Below are 21,978 nucleotides of genomic sequence, written 5' to 3'. Positions count from 1 at the left end.
TCTCTTTTTTGACAAATGTAAAGTCATGTATCTCACCTGTGGGTTTTTTTTTTTTTAGGTATAACTTGTGCCAAGAGAGCAGAACAGTGAGCATTATTTATTTGGCAAAGACCAATGATATTTAGTAAATTCTTTATTGTATTTTCTTTACATTGTTATTCATACATACTTTTATTCTTATATATATTTATGTACATCAGGGAAGGCAAACGTCGGCCCTGCAAAGTTTTGCTTCAACCCTAATCAAACACACCTGAACAAGCTAATCAAGTTCTGAAGAGTTACTAGGAAGCTACAAGCAGGTGAATTTTTAATAGGGTCGGAGCTGAACTCTGCAGGGCTGCGGCTCTCCAGGACTGGAGTTCGCCACCCCTGATATACATACTCATTAAACATAATTCATTCACTCATATATTCTTTATATTATTTTTATTTTATATTTGTGTTTATATTTTATGCTGATTTATATTGATCTTAATGTTTTGCTTTTGTTGTCATGCTCAAGTTTCCATATCAAATCATCTTTAAATCACATATTCACCAAATTAATTATTTGACAGAACTGCTGTAATAAGAGACAAGAAAACACAACTACAATCAAAGGTGTATCTCCATTACATTAAATACATTTAGAAATATCATTGAGTTTACTGAAAGGTAATTTTCAGCAAATCACTAATGCATTCGTAATAAATTTAGATATAAATTACATTAAATAAAAACTTTAATATACTAAATACAGCTTGGATATTTGTCTCCCTTACATTTATCATTCCATTAGCTTCTAAGATCTTCAGTTTGTTGTGCCTGGAAAATTTTTGTGAATGTCCTGTACAGAAGAAATGTAATAATCATTAATAAAAACTTAATATATTAAAATATTCTCACTGATTGAATTCTTAATGAACTGTACAACTGTAAAATGAAACTGTGCATTTTACATTTTAAATTATAATAAATACCCCATAAAAAGGCTTTTTTGATGGATGTAAGTATTTTCTATATTTCCTGTTTCAAGATGAAATGATAGTTTACTCAAACCAGTATAATTTACTTTCTTTTGCAGAACACGAGAAGCTATTTTGTAGTCCAAGATCATTATTTTATGTTATACACTCACAGGAAGCAGGTACTGTGAGGATCCTTCCATCAGGTCCTGCAGAAAGGGATGCTGGGATAACGTGGAGAAAGGAATCTTCTCCTCATCCTTAAAGCCCAACTCTTTAAACACCTTCAGCAGCTCCTAAACACAACATCACATAAAATACAGCCCCATACAGACCCTTGTTTAGACCATCTATTGGTCTATAGAATCACAGATTACATCTCTCTGTTCCAAAACCCACTATTATCTCAATCTATCACATTGTTTAACAATTGATAGCTATGTTATGTATACATACGTATTTTTGCCATCTTGCCATTTGCCTCGTATTTGTTTATAAAGTAGTCAACATCTGAAGTGAATCATCAAAGTTGTCCTTAAGCCAAAACAGTACTAGTTCTTGTCTTAGGACAACTTTGATTAACTTTTTTGATCCACTTCAAATGTTGACTAGTGCATTTTTTTATTAAAATGGTTCAAATGAAGTAGGGTGAAGTTGATGGGATATGAGTTATGGTTTTGGAGCAGAGCTGTTACATTCTACCTCTCTGAGTTCATCTCTGCTCCTGTGGTTTGGCTGGAAGCGGTTCAGATGTGAACAGACATGATCATCTCCATGACTCAGAACTCTGAGCACATCATCCATAGACACGCCCACTTCATCAGACTCCACCTCTCTTTCCTCCTCTTTATCAGCTTCACACTCCTCAACTCCAGCACCCTCTATATACGGCACAGACTACAGCAGAAACAGCAGTTTAAAACAAAATAAGTCAATTAAACAAGATTAATGTGGTCACTTCAATCAAAAAATGATGTCACAATGCAAATCTTAAAGGTTCTAAAAAAAACTGAATTTTCTTTTTTTTTATTATTTTGGGCTAAACTATGACTCTGACAAGTTCTCTTCAAGCTCTTCAGCTTGGAAGAGTCTATTGAAGAGTCCATTTCATACTGTGTGTGTACCTGTGTGAGGGGAGTGGTGTGTTTATAGTGCAGTGTGTGTCCAATCACAAGGCTGAGTGCTCTGGTGAAGCCCTGAGCTGCTTCAGGATGGCAGCAGAAATACAGCAGCATGCTCAGATAGTCCAGCATTAGCGGAGATGTGTGTGTGTTCGCAAACAGACTGAAGAAAAACTACACACAGAAATGAGAAAACAACACATTTATGTTTATATATAGATTATCTGTTCAGAACATCTTTTGGGAAACTTGATAGTTGCAGTCAGAGTTAAGAGAATAGTTCACTCAAAAATAAAACGGCACCCATTCACTGCAGTGGATCCATTGGTGAGCAAGTGATGTAATGCTACATTTCTCCAAATCTGTTCTGATACAGATTGTCTGTTCTGAAACAAACTCATCTACATCTTGGATGGCCAGAGGGTAAATTTTCAGCAAATATCCCTTTTTGGACAAACTATTCCTTTAATGAACTTATTTAGTTATGTTTCACTGCATATAAAGGGGTCAAATCATGAAGAATCAAGTTATTCTTGATCTTTTGAGGTATCTATTGATGAACTACTATGAAAATACTCTAACTTTGCAAAGAGGCAAATGGATGGAAGATGTAGACATCTGCAGCAAAAAAAGAGGAAAAAAATACTATGATCCTATTTAAATTGAAAAATTATTTAACCTGCTGCATTACCTTCTTAAGATTGGCTAGTCTGTCATAACGCAGAGGTTCAGTTGGGTCATCATGGACAGGAAGGTCTCTTTCACTGGGAAACCACAATTCAACCTGATCATAGAACAAAACACATGCTAAATTGAACTGATAGGCACACATAAATGTAGCAAGATTATATAGGTGAGGCTTGCTTTCGTTCATTTTAACTATTATATTAAAATTCTTTAAAAGTAATTTTTAAAAAATCTGTTGTTTGTATAACAAGCTGTCTGTGTGCAGTTAAATGTTTCAGTGATGCTCTATGAGTGTTATAGACCTGTGCGTATTGTTCTTGTGTGATGAGTCCAGTTCCTGTCGTGTCGACAGCTCTGTAGTGCTGGAGTGTTTTTAACAGCTGAGTCTGAGAGGGAAACGGCCACGGCAGAGCCGCACTGAGCAGGAACAGACGCCAGTCCAGCATCTCAGGGTCCGGTGCTAATACACACACCAGCTCATCAATCTACACACACAATAGCACATGTGGATACAAACAGGCTTGCCTGTAAAGGCACAGTCACATTACTGCATTTTCAGCAAAGTCCAGCGGGCAAAAAGGTCCATTGTCAAAAGTGATGGGAATAACAGCATTATAAATAAACAGTGTTACCAACAGTTTGTTATAATATTATTATAATTTTATTTTTTAGTTAATCTGAATGAATGTGCAGCGTACCTGTATTTGATGCAACGTAAACTCTAGTGTGAAGGCAAAAGACTAGCTGTCACTTTGTCTCACACATAGACAAAGAAAGACACAGGGAGTCTTGTTTTCTTAGTAGGCAAAACTAATGTGTCAATTGTTATTTTTTTTTTAGAAACACAAAATTACAAACAATATCTTAAGCACCATTAACCACAGTAGAATTCAGTTTTATCATCTTATCAGTGTTATTTTTTTAGTATTTTTTAAAGAAACACTAAATTACAAACAATATCTTAAGCACCGATTAAGTCCTAAGTTCAGTCAACATGACAAACATGCATTCATACATGGTAATTCTAATTACTAAAGTTCTTATTACTAAAGTTTAATGCTAAACTATCATAATGTCTTATTATAATACTTGACTGACTGATGCTAAATGTATTTTCAGATATTTAAAAACTGTGCCATTAAGCTGTATATATATATAACATATTTAATATTGGGGGTATCTAAGTTATTTGACATATTTAAACTTTTTTTTTTTTTTAACACATTAGTTACTTTCCCTGGCAATTAGTTACTTTTATAATGATGTAACTCAGTTACCAACCCAGTTACTACTTGTGAGAAGTTACTACTTGTCACTGATTGCTCACACAGAAGTCACTTTCATACCAAGCAGTTTTCTGTTAGTCAACACAGTGAATTTGAGTGACAAACTTAAAAATGTTGTGAATTCTGTGTGGGGAAATATTTTACCATATTTTACCTCTTTATATACCCAAGCCAAACCAATGAAGACACTTTTAAAATGAATAAATGTCACCCACTTCTTAAGCAAAAGAAATGAGGCATAAATGATTATTACCAAAGACACACAACAAACCTTGGAGGTGTTTATAATTTAGGTTAGAGTGAAGATGTACCTGTGAGGGAGTGATGTGCATCCAGGGTTCAGGAAGGACATCACTACCCATGTGAGAAGAGGTTAATTCATGCAGAACTTCAGTCAACTCATTACTGCACATCAGACCTGAACACATCATACAATACACAAACAACAAAATACAGTTACTAGTTTCTACTGAAACATGTTGCATTCAGTTCACTTCTGCTTGGTTCTGTTTAACTCTCATTCCCTTCTGCACAAAAACTTTGTTTAAATTAAAAACTTTTTTAATTTGAAATGTTACATTTTTAAAACCCAAACAATTTCTGGGATGTTAGTTTGAGATTTGTTAGTTTAATTAATGCTGATTCTGACCAGTAGGTGCAGTCTTGCGCAGCTGAGCGCAGAGGATGTGCAGCTGTTGGACAGTGAGAGTGCTGTTTTTGGGCTGCTCCAGCAGGGATCGGCGTGGAGCAGGCGACGGACTTGTCATGACAAGTGTGTCTCCATCCACACAGAAATCAGCGCTCTGCAGCACCAGCTCATGATGGATCTCAACTCCATTCTCAATGTGCTGCCGCACCAACTCTGTTAGCTGGTCGATACTGGTAAACATACACAAACATCATGCACATATACATTTATGAACAGTATGTGTACAGTATGATGAGAAGCACAATTGATATTTTTAGGTAAATGTCTTGAAACATGTTAGGAATATTGCCCAGTCATATTGTCATGCAGAGTAAAATTATTTTGCAAAACACATATTTTTCCTGTTTTATATATAATTTCTTCTATGTGTGCATGTGCATGTGCATGTATCCAGCTTTTTATATTTTTAGACTTTTTATGAAAAGATCAAAGTATATTTAAAGCAAAAATGTGGAAAAAAAAAATTATATATATATAAAAATGAGAAATTTCTGAGATTTTTAGAAGTACATTATTTAAATTGGTCTCTGCAGGAAAATTTCAACCAAGAAAGCCAATAAAGTGTTCTCATCCATCCATCTTCCTCTCACCTTTTCATCTCAGACAGAAAGCGAGTTCCCAGCCACTCCTCCATGTTCCTGTAGGCCTGCTCTGCTCTCTGCTGTAAACTGCTCACTGTTTGAAGCGCATGAGCCTTTATCAGCTCCAGACGCAGCTTCACTGCATGCTCTGCACACAAACATAAATCATTCTTACTGTTTATACATCACATGCACACACAACATCTTGAAACTGAGGCATCACAAGACAATGACACCCAGTATCTCACAGCATCATACCTTCACGTTTCAGTGCAGTTGTGAACTCCTGTTTGATTCTCTTCCTCTCTGCCTTCCTCTTGAGCTCCTCAGGGCTCTTTTCCACCATGGGCTGAGGACTGGGCTCCTGTGGAGGGGTTGAAGCACCTAAAAACACACACACACACACACACACACACACACACACACACACACACTAGCATCATTACAACACAGCTAAAACTTGTTTGGCTGATGGAGCAGTGATTCTTCATCACCTTTCTTTTTCCCAGTTTTCCTGTTATCTGTAGCAGAGTTAGAAGTTTGTACTCTCTGGGTCTCCACCTGCTTCTGTTCTTCATCACCCTCCTCTTCTTCTCGCTGCTGCGTCTCTGCCAACACCTGACACACAGTTGATGTGTGCAAACACATCAAGACAGATGCACAGTCACAAGAGAAGAGGCTCGGTCAACCAAAAATTTATTAGTCCTTTAGTTGCAGAAAAAAACATCCCACAGGAAGTGGCGAAGCCACGCAGTTCGTGACAGACAGATCGTTAATGGTTGGTCTGTGTGGTAATATAGTACATCGGGCAGGGCATCCAAACGCTCACCTATCATTTATCGACCTTCAAATATGCCTTTTCATCTGGCAGGCAAATCTAATGTTAACCTAGAAAAAACACTAGGCATTGCTGTGGTCACTTGCTCTTAAAATACTCTGTCATTTTTGCTCATACAGATAAAAGTAGTACATCTATCAAATCTACAAAGATTTTACATTTTTGTGCACAATAAGAATAACAATAAAACGTTGCGCTTTTGTAAAATAATGAAAGCAAACAGGATGCGCTTTCTGCCATCTCTGTCTCTGTGAACTTGAGCACAAAACTTTAAAACTCTGTATTTTCCTTACAGACATGAAAAACCAATTCTCTACAATATTCTTAGATTATGTAATCTGTATGAAACATACAGGTGCATCCACTACTGCGGAGATGACAAATCAGTTTAGCTGACTTCATCATTAAGCCAAAAACAAAGAAACCGCTAATTTAACAACAAATTATTAAAACACTTAATGCAGTCTCCTTGCTGTTTTTTCCTGACACATTCATAATTATGTCTGCCAGTGTGCTTTGAGCACTTTTTAAGCTATGTAGGCAATTCAAGTCTCATTATTTATTTTATTCTGATTTATATGGTTTATTAAGTATGCAACAACTAATGTTTAAAACGAACGACTACTAGTCGACCAGAAAAATCTTTATATGAAGGCAGCCCTAGTAGGAACTATCTAGCTGTGAAAAATCACATTTAGAAATATCTAAATGTGCATAAACAGACAAAATAATTAATATTATCAAGAAACGATAATGGCAGTGTTTTGAATGGTAGTGATAAGAAAAAAATATTTTTAAAAGAATGATTTCTGAAGGATCATGTGACAGTGAAGACTGGAGTAATGATGCTGAAAATTCCGCTTTGCATCACAAGAATAAATTACATTTCGAAATATATTCAAATAGAAAACAGTTCTTTCAAAATGTAATAATATTTCATAATTTTTGATCAAATAAAAGCAGACTTGGAGAGCTTTCTTTTAAAAATGAATTATTCCACACTTTTGACCAGTAGTTTAATTAAAAAAAAATAAATAAATAAATAAATAATGTCATATTTTAATATATGAACTTAGTAACCAGTATGATAGAAATTCTAACATTGAGAGTATGTTTTTATATACATGATATGATAATTGTAGTTGTCATCTATTATACATTATACAGTTTGCATAATTGTTTTTAGTCTAGACTTTATCTATTCATTTACATTTTGACTCAGTTTCTAAAAATTATTGATTTATCAATCCTCCTACTTGAACATGACGAGCTGATGTGCTTCAGAGGAATTTGTTAGTAGATGCATTTTCAGTAACAGCTAATATAATTTATTGAATTTTTATTTTGTGTTTTTAAGAAAAATACTTAAAAGTAACAAACTTCAATAGAGTTTAGAGTGAAATAACCCATATTTTTAGGCTCAACAGCAAAAACATTATGAAACACACTGATATAAACACACACCATGCTCCTGACGGCGCTGAGTGCTGTCTGGAAAAACTCCTGCAGAAGTTTCTCATCAGGATGGTGCAGAACCTGTTTGAGGAGCTCAGAAGTAGGAGATCTGCAAGAAACCAATGGAAACCTGACAGGACAAACATATCCAGTTATTCAACAAACATGCTAATTTTTATACACTCCCAAAGACAAAAATGGAAAGCACACATACAATTTAGTTTTCTTGTTGCCTTCCGATTCAGAGTCTTTCTCCTCAGGAATCTTTGTGGGTCTCTCTGATGGCACAGGAGCAGGGCTGAAATATGAATTTATTATATTTTAATACATTAAAGAGTCTATCATTACAATAAAAAAAGTCTATGTTCAGAATTGAATCTTTATACACTGCATATTGTTTAATATTTATGTAAATTAGTATACATTACATAAAATAGTAGATATTATTGGTAAGATTGCATAATGTTTAAAAGGCAAGTAATATTCAGTAATATTATTTAACCGCACTGACACTTTGAGACAAGAACAAGATTTGAACTGAATTAGCATGCATACTGCATAAAATAGTATATGTTATTCTGAACATGGTCATGCGAGTCATATAGCACGAGACAGACAGAATTATAACTACAGTTGCTCAACAGAAGATCTATATTACTGTAATGTCTGTGGCATAAAACATGATACAGTATGTAATGTTTCTTTTTACATTTTTGGTGCCTCTTGCTCTGCATGGTTATCTGCAGTGATATCAATCAATGGGATGCGAGTAAAGCCACGTGTAGATTCAGGAAACGCTGTTTTACACATTGCTGTGTAATAATCTCTCAACAGGCACAAGGAGTCTTGAAAGCGGCCCACTTCTATCTGAAACACACACACACACGAACAGAACCATTAGACTTCATTCTAGATGATTTTGAACTAATTCCGGATAATTTTGTGAGAGATGTTACCTGCATTAATGCAGAATAATGGTTGATCAGTACAGCAGTGTGATCATCTAACCATCCATCATCAATAACACCTGCTCTCTCCTGCTCCGCCTCTTCTTTGCGCTTATCACAGATGTCCCATAGACGCTCACGCAAGTCCTGCACAAAAACACAAACACACACTCATCACAATATGAAAAGAAGCATAAGAGTATGAGAATTTTTTTTTTCATGAGAAAACTGTTAATTTGCAGCTAATTTGTGATAAACCTGCAGAAAACAAATATTAACTGAAATAGATTTAAAATCTTTTGCACTAAAACTTTGCCAACTGTGAATATTATATTTACTGTTTTGGTTGTTTTTAACAATAAATACAATGTACAATGAAACACAAATCAAATCCTAATACAAAATACACACAAAAAAAAACATAACATAACATATAATATGAAACTAAAAATATATATACATAAAAAAAAAAATTAAACTGCAGATATATTTCAAGGTCTACCCCAAATTTTAAATTTAATAAATATGTGAGACTATTTTACAAAATTTGTTTTTTTTTTTGTGCAGAAATGCTTACATTTTTTGCAAAAAAAAAAAAAAAAACAGTCTTGTTTTTCAGTACAAATACATATCATAAACATTCTTAAATGAAGATACATTTACCTGAGGGTCTTCTGAAAATTGTATTACAATTAATTGAGTTTATATTTAATACATATCTGCCAGTGAGGTAGGAAAAATTAATTTAATTTCAAAAGGAAAACAAGGTTATTTTTCTTACCCCACTGGTAGAATACTAAAAATTTTGATACATTTTTTAACAAACAAGACTTTATATCTTGCCATTTCAAGTAAATGTATCTTGATTTTAGAATGTTTAGATATTTCTACTGGAAAACAAGACAAAAATACTGAGGAAGAAAATCCTATTTTTCTGGTATAGGAGTTTGTCTCACATCCAGTCTTTGATGGAGTTCTCCTTTGGTCTCCTCATCCTCTCTGATGCTGTCAGGAACGCTGTTATAATCACGCTGCCACGTGCTTACAAACTCCTGCTTGAGATCCGGCTTCTGTAAGAACTGCCTGAAGTTCTCCCTGAAACATACAAATACACATATGTTATACATTATATACACATACACAGGTCTCACATCACACACACACAATCACTGTTCTCTCACCGGATGTTGTAGAGGTGGTGAATGATGAGCTCACGTTCACCGCGGAGGTTCTGCATCACTGTTTTGACATTAATCACGTATGAATTACAGATGTTCTCCCAGTACGGCACAAGATACTCTGGGATCTCCTGTAAAGCAGTCAACAACATAACAGAAAAACAAAACTGACGTGACATAAATTGGTCATATAATACATTATTATCATATAAATTTCAATACGTTTTCAATTAGTTGTTCACAATCAGTTTAAATCCCTCTATATAGTATAATCTCTATACTGGACATTCTACATTAAATTTCTATTTTACATAAATGCTTTTCTTTAGAAATTTCTAATAATTAAGAATCCTGACAAAACTTATTGAATATTGATGATAAGAAATGTTTCTTGAGCAGCAAATCAGCATTTTAAAATAATTTCTGAAGGATCATGTGACACTGAAGACTGCAGTAATGATGCTGAAAATTCAGCTTTGCATTCCAGAAATAAATTACATTTTAACAAATATTCAAATAGAAAACAGTTTTTCTTAATTGTAAAAATATTTCACAATATTACTGTTTTTACTGCATTTTTGATCAAATAAATGCAGCCTTGATGAGCAAAAAAAAGTTTTTAAAAGTATTAAAAAGATCCTACCAACCGAAAACATTTGAACGGTAGTGTATATTTGTTTGATATTAGAAAACCTGTAATTCTTTTCATTATAACTGCAACAAATTTTCTAAATGTGGATGCAGTTTTGATTTCCAATAGTTACAGTGTTGGTTTTAGCGCTGTGAACTCGCCTTCACAGTAGCATAAGTTTTCATAGCACATCAATCTTATTCAGGATATTGTTTTACTCATAACATCTCCCCTTTAATGGAGCCACTGACATATAAATCTCATCTCATCTGACCCAAAGGCTGAGTTAGCAGACTGCATGGAAATCCCAAGGGCTGTAAACATGTTTACGCTCATACCAGCCTGATCACACTTCAATCTGAGTAACATTAAACAAGCTAGATGAGTGTAATGGCTCTCCATCTGATATATCAAATCAAACAGACTTTTTGAATGTCATTTTTCCATGTTTAATAAAAATCTGCCAGTCTTCTGAGAAATGGTGTGTTACGCGTGTGTGTATGTGCCTTGGGTAAGGTTTCCTCCACGTAACGCCGTCCAGCAGATTTCGGGGAAGCTGCTTTAGACTTAGCAGAACAGGCACTTTCTGGACGGGTGTGTTCAGCAGAGGAGGATGCAGACATTTTCCTGGAGTGTCCCAGAGCTTTTCCTGTGCGGAGGACAGACAGCATATTTCACTCATCAAATTTCATGCATTTACAAAAGGAAAAATTGAGATCTTCAAACTGTAAAGTCTACAAAACGTCTGATTAAGTCTGTAGCAAGCTAAATTGCTTGGAGAAAAACTGGATAAGTAAAGAAGTAAATATCAGCAACTGCTCCAAACTACATAATTTTGCTCAGTTTGAATAAAACTGAGGTATTTTTTCTCCTCAAAAAACATATATGCAAATCTTTCTTAATTTCATGTTTTTATAATTGGTCTAAAACAGGGGTGCTCAAACTCAGCCACTGTCCTGCAGAGTTTAGCTTGTTCAGGTGAGTTTATTTGGGATTGGAGCTGAACTCTTCAGGACAGTGGCCCTCCAGAAGCTGGACCGGAAACCCCTGACCTAAAGATTACACAAACTGTTTCTTTAATGAACTTGACTTATTTCATGTGTCATGTTTAGAGGGTTAAGTAATAGGGTTAAGTCAATCTACCTTTTTCAACTGAGTCCATAGCATCCATCAGAACCATCTTCACATTACTGAAGAGAGTGTCCTCATCTACATCTGCTGTGACTTTCACTAGAATATTCTGCTGGTCACCAAACCATTTCTCCAGTTTTGGCCATGTGTCGTGGAAACCACTAACTCTGTTAAAGAAACCATAACAAACAAAAACGTCTCATTTTGTGCTTCACAAAAAATCTGAACGTCACAACGTATTTCTCCTCCATTATGTGACATTTTTGAATGGCATTCCACAAAGAGGAAAAAATATTAGGATCAATTTTGCTTTTATTCACTGGGACTTGACCGGGTCATGTATGTTACACTATTTTCCACCATAAAATGACATCAGTCAAATGAAAAGTCATTTCCTTCCTGTGAAATAACATACAGATGAATCATGGAAAAATCACTTTTGGAACATCCATTAACAGTAGTAAATACAGTCAGTTTGTTGCTCTGCTCAGTGTAAGGGTAATGTTGGATAAAGAAGTATAATATAACTTCTTTATGTAAAACCAATAAGTTGTCATTTGTTAACATTAGATAATGTATTAACTAACATGAACAAAGAATGAACAATACATTTAATACACTGTTTATTAATCTTTGTTAATGTTAGTTAATAAAAATACAGTTGTTCATTGTTTGTTCAGGTTAGCTCATAGTGCATTAACTAATGTTAACAAACACAACTTGTGATTTTCATAATGCAATAGTAAATGCTGAAATGAACATTAAGATTAATAAATAATAAATAATAATTATAATAAGAAATGCTGTGAAAGTGTTGTTCATTCTTAGTGCACTTTAATTACTGCAGTTAACTAATGTTAACTAAAGATCCTTATTGTAAAGTGTTACCAATAAAACAATGTTTTTTTTATAAAGTTTAAGTAAATACAGTTGATTTTGAAAGGACAAACCACTTTGTTTGTAAGAGAAATATTTGTAGTTTTATTTTGAAGGAAAAAATAAAAACAATGTTGTATGACGTTCCCCTAGAAAAGCCAACGTTGCCATCATTTGCTTTTGAAATGGTGTAGTTTATTAAATAATACATTGCTGTAGAACTTCTCGTATGAGAATAATAGCTCTTATACTCCAAAAGCAGGTTTTTGATGTTACTTTGATTATCTTTTTCCATTAGCATTGCAATTTTCTGCTTGTTTAAACTGTATCCATATGGTAGCAGAGTGGACGTTTTCAATCATTTATATGGGGGGCCAAACCACACGCTCTCACAGGGAATTGTGGGTTTGACAGCACTTTGGAGAAAGCATTGAGAGTAATTGAGAGTGTCCAAGAGTTGAGAAATGCTCAAGTGACAAACTGCTGTAAAGTAATGTCATGTGCATTTACAAATATGCCTATTATGCTGGAGTTTCTGCTGGATTTAATCATTCTGCTGCATAAATCATACTGTTTACGTATTGCTAATTTCATTCAGATTTCAAATCCATCATTGTAACCAGACTGGCTGTGTTAACAAAAGTGTATTAGCATTTATGTATTTGGGGACTACAATCAAGATTGCATCTTTCTACTGTAATTGTGCATATATTGTATATATCGGACATAGCGAAAACGTTTTTACACACCTGTGCTGTATTTGTTTCCTCCCCAGGTTTTCTTCATCAGAGAAGAATGCTGGATCTTGTGTGTCCACATCTGTCATACTCGTGCTTTCATCTGGAACATCACTGCTGTCTCTCTCCTGTTCTATGCTCTCCCCGTCTACTAATAAGTGAAGATCATACAGCTTTATTTCTATTACATACTTAAAATGACAAAGCCAGTCATGTTGGTAAGAGTAACTGATGTTTAAGTAAATCTGACATTAACATCTAGCAGTACAATCTGTGTTAACTCACCAGCCTGATGGGCGGCTCGTTCCAGAACCTGCTCATCTGAGAGGTCTAACAGCACCACTAGGTCTAGTGCAGCGGGTGGAGGAGGTGGATCTTTAGGAGTGTTTTTGTCTGTGGCTAAGTTGCTTTGTGTTTTTGTCTCAGCCTGATCAGGTTCAGTCCCATTCAGAGCTTTCTCCAGCATCTGAGCCTGACTGATGTCCAATGGGAATCCATCAAGAATCCAGCCGCTGTCAGCAGGGATGTTCCTGAAAACACAGCATAATGGCATAATGGAATTTTTTTAAATAATATAAGAAGTACACTAAATAAATCAAAGTTCTTCAAGTGCATGTGTTATTATAGTTAAATAAAACATAGATTTTTAAATTTTTTAAATTTAATTAAAATAAACATTACCTGAAATGATATATATACTGTATGCAGTTTAATTCTACTATATATACTGTTTTTTATTTCAGCTAGCTGCTGAAGCAAGACTTCTCGTTTCAGTTCTGTTTAAATTGAATATGAAAAAATCTAACTAATAAACTAATAAATAAAGTAGTAAATCAAAAAAACAAAAAAACAAAACCAAAAACTAAATTACAAATACTTTAACAAAAATAAAATCTAAATCTCAAAGCAGGAACATTTTAATTTTAGTATAGGAAGTCAAAAACATGAATCTGCTTAAAATAAAATAAAATGTCAATAACACAAGTATGATATGGAAACAAAGCTCTTTACCTGATAGCATCCACTATGATGTCAATCAGTAGTTGATCAGGAACAGCTTTTCCTGTCTTAAGAGCCTGCTCTACCGCTGCACCATGCTGTGCTCGCAACGACCACTGTAGAACAGATCATAGTACATCATGGACCATATCAAAGAGCTCACTGCTGCTAAATACAAAGAGGAAAACTGAGTTCATGTGAAAAGTGGCTTTGCAATTGCCTTTACCTTTTCTTCGTCCCCTTTTTCAAGAAGTCCAGATGTCTTATGTGGCTGAGGTCCTGATGTGAAACACACAGAAGTGTAGATCACTATTAGAACCTGAGTGAGCATTTTCATAGTAAATAATTTTACTATTTTACTTCTTTATTGGATATTTGGTTTAGTAGTCTCTTTTGCTCACCAGGGCTGCATTTATGTGATCATTAATACAGTAAAAACAGTAATATTATGAAATATTAATACAATTTAAAATAACTGTTTTCTATATGAATATATTTTAAAATGCAATTTATTCCTGTGATCAATGCTGAATTTTCAGCATCACTACTCCAGTCTTCAGTATCACTTGGTCAGAAATCATTCTAATTTGCTTACATTTCTAATTATTAGCAATGTTGAAAACAGTTGTGCTTGTTAGTATTTTTGTAGAAACCATGATACTTTTTCCCCCAGAATATTTTGATGAATAGAAAATTCAAAAGCAAATGCTGTTAAAACAGCATTTATTTGCATTATTAACATTATAAAAAGTCTTTACTGTCACTTTTGATCAACTGAATGCATCCTTGCTGAAAAAAAAAAAAAAAACTTTTGAATGCCATTGAAAATATAGTAGGGCTGTCAGTTAATTGCATACAAAATTAAATGTGTAATTATTACTCATATATAAATACACACAAATGTATGTATATATTTAAGAGGAATATGTTATTTATTTACAAAATATTTTTATTTATATATAATATAAATAATATAAAAATTATAATAAATACATATACTTGTAAATATTTCTTAAATATATACATGAATGTGTTTGTATATATATATATATATATATATATATAATGATTACACACTTATAATAAGTACACACACATATAGGCAAACTCAAACTTTCATTTTGTATGCACTTAATTGCAATTAATCATTTGACAGCCCTAAAATAAAGAAATGTCAGTTTTAGTTTTCTCACAAACCTGATTCTAGAGGGGAGGATTTCTCATCTTCTTCTTCTTCTTCTTCTTTCTGAGGCTTCTCTGTTGGAGAACCATTTCTCTCCAAGTTTTTCTGAGCATGGCAAATACAAGGTCAACTCCAGCAGGAAAATTAAACAGTAAAAATGATGACGTAATTTAAGTGGCTGCACAGAAAACACTACAGCCACACACAACACAAACTAATCTAAAAATATTCTCAGACCTGCTGGTTTTCTACTGCAAAAAACTTGTGTCTTTACTAAAAATTGAATATTCCTGACTTGTGACTCTTTATGGCTTTCACTCACAGCCTGTTTTTCCTGCTGATAGGCTGATAGCGCATCCTGGATCAAAGAGTTGGCTGAGAGCACAAGGATGCCAAGAGCTGAACAAAGAGATGAACAAACAGCAAGTGAGGAAAGTTAGTTAATATTCTGACAAGATGAAGCATATTCATTCAAGATGGTGAAACATCAAGTCCTACCATTGCTGATCCTGGTGAGGCAGGTGGTTTTGCCCGAGTAGGATTTTCCCAGCATGCACGCTCTGATGGTGAAATGGGGAAACACAGGTGGAGGAGTACTGACGCTGGGTGGAACTACCATGCTCTGTAGACGGCTCAACACATGATCCAGAATATCATTCACTGGAGGGGCTTCACTCTCTCCCTCTTCACGCCAAACCCACTCACCTTTCATGGCCTGATGTGAACAGACAGAAAAACACACATGTATATGCGTAAACATGCAAATAAATCCGTCCCTCAACTGTTATTTCAAAGGCAAGGTTCAAGTGGTTTTCACCTATGAATTAAAGTCATAACATATTAGAGCAGGGTTTGCCAAACAGGGTTTCATGAGGGAACTGGGTTTGTAAGTTCATGAGCTTCTCGTGCAGCATTTCTCAATTCCAGTCTTCGCCTTATATTTATTATTTTAATTTTATTTAATTTCAGGTTTCTAAAGATTAAATATCAGTCAGTAAATAAAGTCAGCACTGACGTTCATGTTTATTTGACTCAAGATTCAGAGGTAAATGTAATGTCACTAATACTTTGCATCAGTAAAAATAAAGCTACAAAAACTCAATATGTCCTTACCACATACTCATTGTAGTCTTGATTGTTAAGTATCTGGAGCTTCTCCAGCTCAATCATCTGTTCTGGTGTGGGGTCAGCAGGGGTGGGATCCACGCTGGCCACTTCATACAGCGGTTTACCACTGAAAAACAGCTCCATCCACTCCTGCATCAGCTTAACTGGAATCAGGCTGAGAAACAGTGAGGATGAAGAACAGACAGTAATCTTTACCATTTTTTTTTACCATATCTCTAAATCGGCATATTAGATTGATTTTTGAAGAATCGTGTAACACTGAAGACTGGAGCAATGATGCCGAAAATTCAGCTTTGCATCACAGTAATAAATAATATTTTAAAATATATTCAAACAGAAAACAGTTATTTGAAACTGTAATAGTATTTCACAATATCAGCTTTTTACTTCAAAAGCCACTATTTCTTGTATTTTTAAAATCAATGATTGCTGTTTAGTAGAGTGATCAGGGTAAAAAAATACTTGGCTGTGAGGAGACGGTATTCCCCAGCTTTGGTTGCCAGATCGACAATCTGTCCCAAAATTTCTCTGCAGATGTCAGAGTGTTTGCGATAGCGAGCCTGAGCGCGTTCTGCGACTAGCTGTTTGTGTAGCTCATGCTCCATCCTGATCTCCTCACTGCGCTCGAGACGTTCCTGCTGGGCAAGAACCTGGACAGTGATGGGACATAATCAGGACCACTCAAATACTTTTTCTGATACTCTACAGGTTGTTTTATTTGTGTACATGATCTCTCACAGCTTCTCTGTCTAAGGCCTCTTGGAAGTCTCGAAGGCGCCTTTCCTGGTACTGCCTCTCCTGGAAGATCCGGTTCTGTCGCAGTACCTCTTTCTGCTGTTTAATTTGCATCAGCTGCACAGCAACCCTCTTCTCCTGCTGTGTTTGACGCATCAATCGACTGACCATTTGTTCCTCACGTAATACCTCCTGCAGAAAGAATATAAGTGCAAGAATCAGATTTGACCAAGATAAACACTACCAGTCAAAAGTCTGACACTTCACTGACATTCATACTTTAAGTGTTGCATCATGCTATAGTATTGCATTCTAAACAAAGCTTTTGTTTAAAGCCTGACATTAGTAGTCTGAAACAAAAAAGGAACAGTTTATTGAAACCTTTTTCAATACGTTTTACTCTTTATAACTATATAACAGACTACTGTAATATCAGTTGCTACTCTTTCTTTTTTACAGGTATAATAGAAGACTTTTTGTGGAGTGAGTTTATAGAGTTCAAATAAGCCAAGTCTGTGGTCACCTGCTGAGCTTCATGGGCTTGTAGTTGTTCCATCAGCGCACGGCGTCTCCTCATCTCCCTTTGTTCCCGTGCAGTGGAGTCTTCCTCCAGACGCTGACGGATGTTCTCGATGTACTCCTTGTTCCACTGTTCTTTGTCAGCTGTGCTCATTGGCTGGGTCACACGACCACTGTAAATCCAGGCAGAGTGTGTCATACCCAAGTCTCAAATAATCAAGTAGTTTTTGCCAGTTTCATGTGAAATAAGACTTAGACGGTCAGTGAGAGAACAGTGAGCGGCCTGCTTTTGTGCATTTTTTGTAGATTTTCAGTGTTACGCAAACACACCTGTAAAGAAAGGCTCCACCTCCAGCAGGAGAAATCCTCTTCTGGTTCTTCTCAAACTGAGCTATCTCACGATGAACATACTGAAAATCATACTGAATCTTAAAGAGTGATCACTGAACACAATCAAATCTTTTTGATTTTTTTTTTTTTTTATTCCAAACTATCCAGATTTATTATCTATCACAACCATCTTTTATTGTTAGTACAGCATCAAAATGAAATAAAAAAAAAAAAAAGACCATTACCATAATGCAAAAAAGATCATATGTGACCCTGGATGGGTATATTTGTAGCAATAGCAAAATTCATTGTATGGCTCAAAATTATAGATTTTTCTTTTATGCCAAAAATCATATGGATATTACGTAAAAGATCATGTTCCATGAAGACATTTTGTAAATTTCCTACCGTAAATATATCAAAACTTAATTTTTAATTAGTAATATGCATCGCAAAGAACTTCATTTGGACAACTTTAAAGGCGATTTTCTCAATATTTAGATTTTTTTGCACCCTCAGATTCCAGATTGTCAAATATTTGTATCTCGCCAAATATTGTACTTCCTAACAAACCATACATCAGTGTAAAGCTTATTATTCAGTTCAAAAAATGATGTTGATATAAAGTAACAGTGTTATTTTAGTATTATTTATATACTATTACAGTATTTATTAATATTTTAAATTGTTTTGTATTTATATTTTTATTTTAATATTTATATTAAATTTTTATTAAATAGTTATATATTTATATAGTTTTTATACATTGTATACTTATATAGTATACTTACTTATATAGCTAATACATTTTTATATTTTCAATTCTACATTGTTTTAGTGATTTTGTTACTTACTTTTGACATTTTTATCAATTTATATATTTCTTTTTAGCTTTAATTCATGAATTTTTCAGTTTATATACTATTATAGTATTTATTAGTATTTTTATTTGCTTTTATTTTCATATTTTCAGTTTAATTTTGGTCTAATTTAATAGTTTTGTTATGTGTCTGTCATTATAAGTTTTTATTTTTTTTTTACATATTTTACATTAATGTTTTTGTGTTATTGATTCTTCAACTTTTTTCTTTTTTTTAATTAATTAATATTTTTATTAACATTTTTTTAAACCTAATCTAATCTAATTCTATTTTATTTTAGATTTATTTCAATTATTGAATGCCATTTTTAAGTTAGAATTTTAGCTAACAATAACAACACTGCTGTTCTGCATTACAAAAATGAGAACGTAGGGAGGGTGAATATGCATAACTATAATGAACATAATGTCAAAAGCGCAAAAGTGTTGTTTACCTCAGCCTCTTGCTTTTTGCGAAACTGAAGCTGTTTCTCGGAAGCTCTTGACGTGCGAGTGTGTGGAGGTTTTGGGATCTGGACTACAGCCGACTGAATTTGAATCATAATCTCATGCTGTTTTCTGCGTGCCTGTCGGTGCTGACAAACAATAAATCATAATATAAATCTCAGCCAACACTATCACATGCCAATTCACCAGTCAAAGCACAGTAAAGCACAGAGCACGTAACAGAAGTAATGTTTTAACACCCATGGTTTGTGCCTGAATAAATAAGGTTTAAGGTAGTTGAGGATAGCTGGGAAATGTTAGCTATGGTTTATATGCAGAAAGTCACACCTTCTCAATGTCCCTCAGCCTCCTCTCCTCCTGGCGTTTGAGCCGGTCCTCCTCCCTCAGGAATTCAGCCATGACTGAGCGGTTGTACATGTCCTGCCCTCTTTTATGGAAGCGCTTTGCGATCTTCTGCATCTTCAGATCCGTCTCACGCTTTACCACAGTCTTCAAGCGCTGTAAGACGAACAGCCTGAAATGAGACTCCTTTCTGTGGTTCCAACTAACTAATCTACCAGATTACTACAATGTGACAAAAGCAGCCTAGCACATCTGAACTACTTGGTCAACATAAATTTTTTTTAAATATTATGAAGAGATTTGAGAAAACAAAGTTAGGAGTTTAAATTGTGTAATACACTATCATAACCACCAGGGCAGTATACCAGCCCAGAGGGAGATTTATTTGACCTTAAAATATTATTTTGAACTGTATCACCTCAGTATAGATGCTGTTCTCTATCCGGTGCAGTCGGGCCGTGGCTGCAGGCTGCATGACCTCCATTGCTGTGGCAGTGAGGCCTAATTTTTTCTTCTTCTGCAGCAGCATGTATAGCTGGTAGAGCAGATGTGTGGCCGCCCCCTGTCTGCCCTGCATCACCGCTTTGGCCATGGCCAGGTCAAAGGGCACACCCAGCAGCTGCAGGGTGGGCTCAATGCGGGTGAAGTTATTCAGCTTTGCATTTGCCGTGCTGTGAAATAATACAAATACCAGTCAAATTTACCAGTTTTTTAATGGTTTATTTTTTTTATTTTTATTTTTTAAATAAGACTCTTCTGCTCACCAAGCCTGCATTTATTTGATTCAAAGCACAGCAAAAACTGTACAAAATTTTTAAAAAATTTTATTATTTAAAAAAATGCTTTCTATTTGAATATATTTTAAGATGCGATTTATTCCTGTGATCAAAGCTAACTTTTCAGCATCATTACTCCAGTTTGCAGTGTCACACGATCCTTCAGAAATCATTCTAATATGCTGATTTGCTGGTTAGGAAGCATTTATTATTATTATTATTATTATTATTATTATTATCATCAATATTTAAAACAGTTGAGTACATTTTTTCAGGATGCTTCGATGAATAGAAAGACCCAAAGATCAGTGTTTATCTGAAATAAAGTATTTGTAACATTACACACTATAGCGGTGAGCAGGAAGAGACTTTAAAAAACATTAAAAATCTTACTGTTCAAAAACTTTTGAATGGTAGTATTATAATCAGGATATATGATTGATTGCAGTGTTACAAATACATTTATACAATCCTATAATTTAAATAAATAATTCTAAATAATTTAAATCCTATAATTAAAATACAAATCTATCGCATAGATACAATACAAAAACAAAATTATAAAATACAATAGAATACAGGTAAAACAAATAAATATGGAAATATAAAAATATATATATATGGAAAATTCCATTTAAATTAATACTGTAACTACACTGTGCTCGATTTTTTAGCATAGAGTGTAGGGTACATATAATAATATATACTATAATAATGGATACACATAAAACTATAAATATCAATACCTTTGTTTGGAGAACAGGTGGAAATCGTCCTGCAGCTCATATCTGTGCAGGATCTCTCCTATAAAATAACCGTTTGCAAAATCCCCTGCGAACGAATACGGCTCTACAATACAAACATGTCACTCACAAGACGAATCAAACGGCAGCATTTAGCTGTAGTTTTAGTTTAGCTGATATATCGGATATAAACGTACACATTTATGAATGGATAATGCGCGTTAATCCGTATGCTAAATGCTATTTTGTAACTCACACAACAACTTACCAATGACTTTTGACAGCCGGAGCTCAATATTCAGCCACTGACAGATAATGTCTGACATTTTGAACGTTTAATCCACTTAAGTAAGGTCAATATCGTCCATATAAATGTAAGGTTAATCTAGGGAACTGTCTGGTTCATATTGTTTTGGGGAGTGTCTCGTTTTGGCGTGGCGTTGTCACAGCAACCGAACTACCAAGCGGTAAGCGCTAGGTCCAAACAATATTTCCCGAATGGAATTCACTGAAGACTGGATGTACCTTGTGAACTAAATTTCCCACATCTTATATTGTATAAGATATGTTCCGTATTGTCGTAATTTGATAAAATGCAGTCAAATAAAAATAAATAAATACCATAATAATCGTGTGTATATTTCCCCAATTAATGTTTATGTACAAATTGTAAACATAGACAAATTACAAGTAAGTCTTCAAAATATCAAAATCAATATGATCGAAACCCATTTCCGCTACGCAATATGTCTCGCAATTGCCTTATTGTACC

At 34.5% G+C, this 21,978-nt stretch overlaps 1 protein-coding gene across 2 annotated transcripts; it reads right to left on the bottom strand.

The window, feature by feature from the left end:
* Positions 1 to 152: 152 nt before the first annotated feature.
* spef2 (sperm flagellar 2) lies at positions 153 to 21,613 on the bottom strand. Of its 2 annotated transcripts, none has more exons than XM_051109259.1 (36): positions 21,475 to 21,613; positions 21,210 to 21,312; positions 20,106 to 20,358; positions 19,673 to 19,843; positions 19,333 to 19,473; positions 18,019 to 18,098; positions 17,693 to 17,861; positions 17,173 to 17,361; positions 16,897 to 17,084; positions 16,420 to 16,588; positions 15,805 to 16,021; positions 15,629 to 15,705; positions 15,321 to 15,411; positions 14,350 to 14,402; positions 14,136 to 14,239; positions 13,410 to 13,654; positions 13,137 to 13,272; positions 11,524 to 11,678; positions 10,887 to 11,029; positions 9,753 to 9,880; positions 9,528 to 9,666; positions 8,581 to 8,718; positions 8,334 to 8,491; positions 7,839 to 7,922; positions 7,634 to 7,754; positions 5,826 to 5,949; positions 5,590 to 5,715; positions 5,341 to 5,479; positions 4,691 to 4,920; positions 4,353 to 4,459; positions 3,058 to 3,240; positions 2,760 to 2,852; positions 2,072 to 2,242; positions 1,650 to 1,844; positions 1,121 to 1,243; positions 153 to 829 (listed from the first exon to the last, which is right to left on the bottom strand). In XM_051109259.1, exons 1-36 carry the CDS (start codon positions 21,530 to 21,532, stop codon positions 794 to 796), a joined length of 5,037 nt encoding a protein of 1,678 aa, XP_050965216.1. In that variant the 5' UTR covers positions 21,533 to 21,613; the 3' UTR covers positions 153 to 793. The 2 variants fall into 2 exon arrangements, with proteins under 2 accessions (XP_050965216.1, XP_050965215.1); XM_051109258.1 differs by having other exon boundaries at positions 154 to 829; positions 13,137 to 13,275.
* Between the last annotated feature and the right edge of the window lie 365 nt (positions 21,614 to 21,978).

Source organism: Labeo rohita, chromosome 5 (assembly GCF_022985175.1).
Source record: "Labeo rohita strain BAU-BD-2019 chromosome 5, IGBB_LRoh.1.0, whole genome shotgun sequence".
NCBI lineage: Eukaryota > Metazoa > Chordata > Actinopteri > Cypriniformes > Cyprinidae > Labeo > Labeo rohita.
The sequence above is the reverse complement of the archived record's forward strand: the minus strand, read 5'-3'. Positions and strand labels throughout refer to the sequence as shown.

Coding starts and splice junctions, on each gene's coding strand:
- spef2 (XM_051109258.1), bottom strand. CDS start 21,532: ATGTCAGACATTATCTGTCAGTGGCTGAATATTGAGCTCCGGCTGTCA. Junction 19,474..19,672: donor GGCTGAGGGACATTGAGAAG/GTGTGACTTTCT, acceptor ATTGTTTGTCAG/CACCGACAGGCACGCAGAAA. Junction 1,244..1,649: donor GCAGAGATGAACTCAGAGAG/GTAGAATGTAAC, acceptor TGTTGTGTTTAG/GAGCTGCTGAAGGTGTTTAA.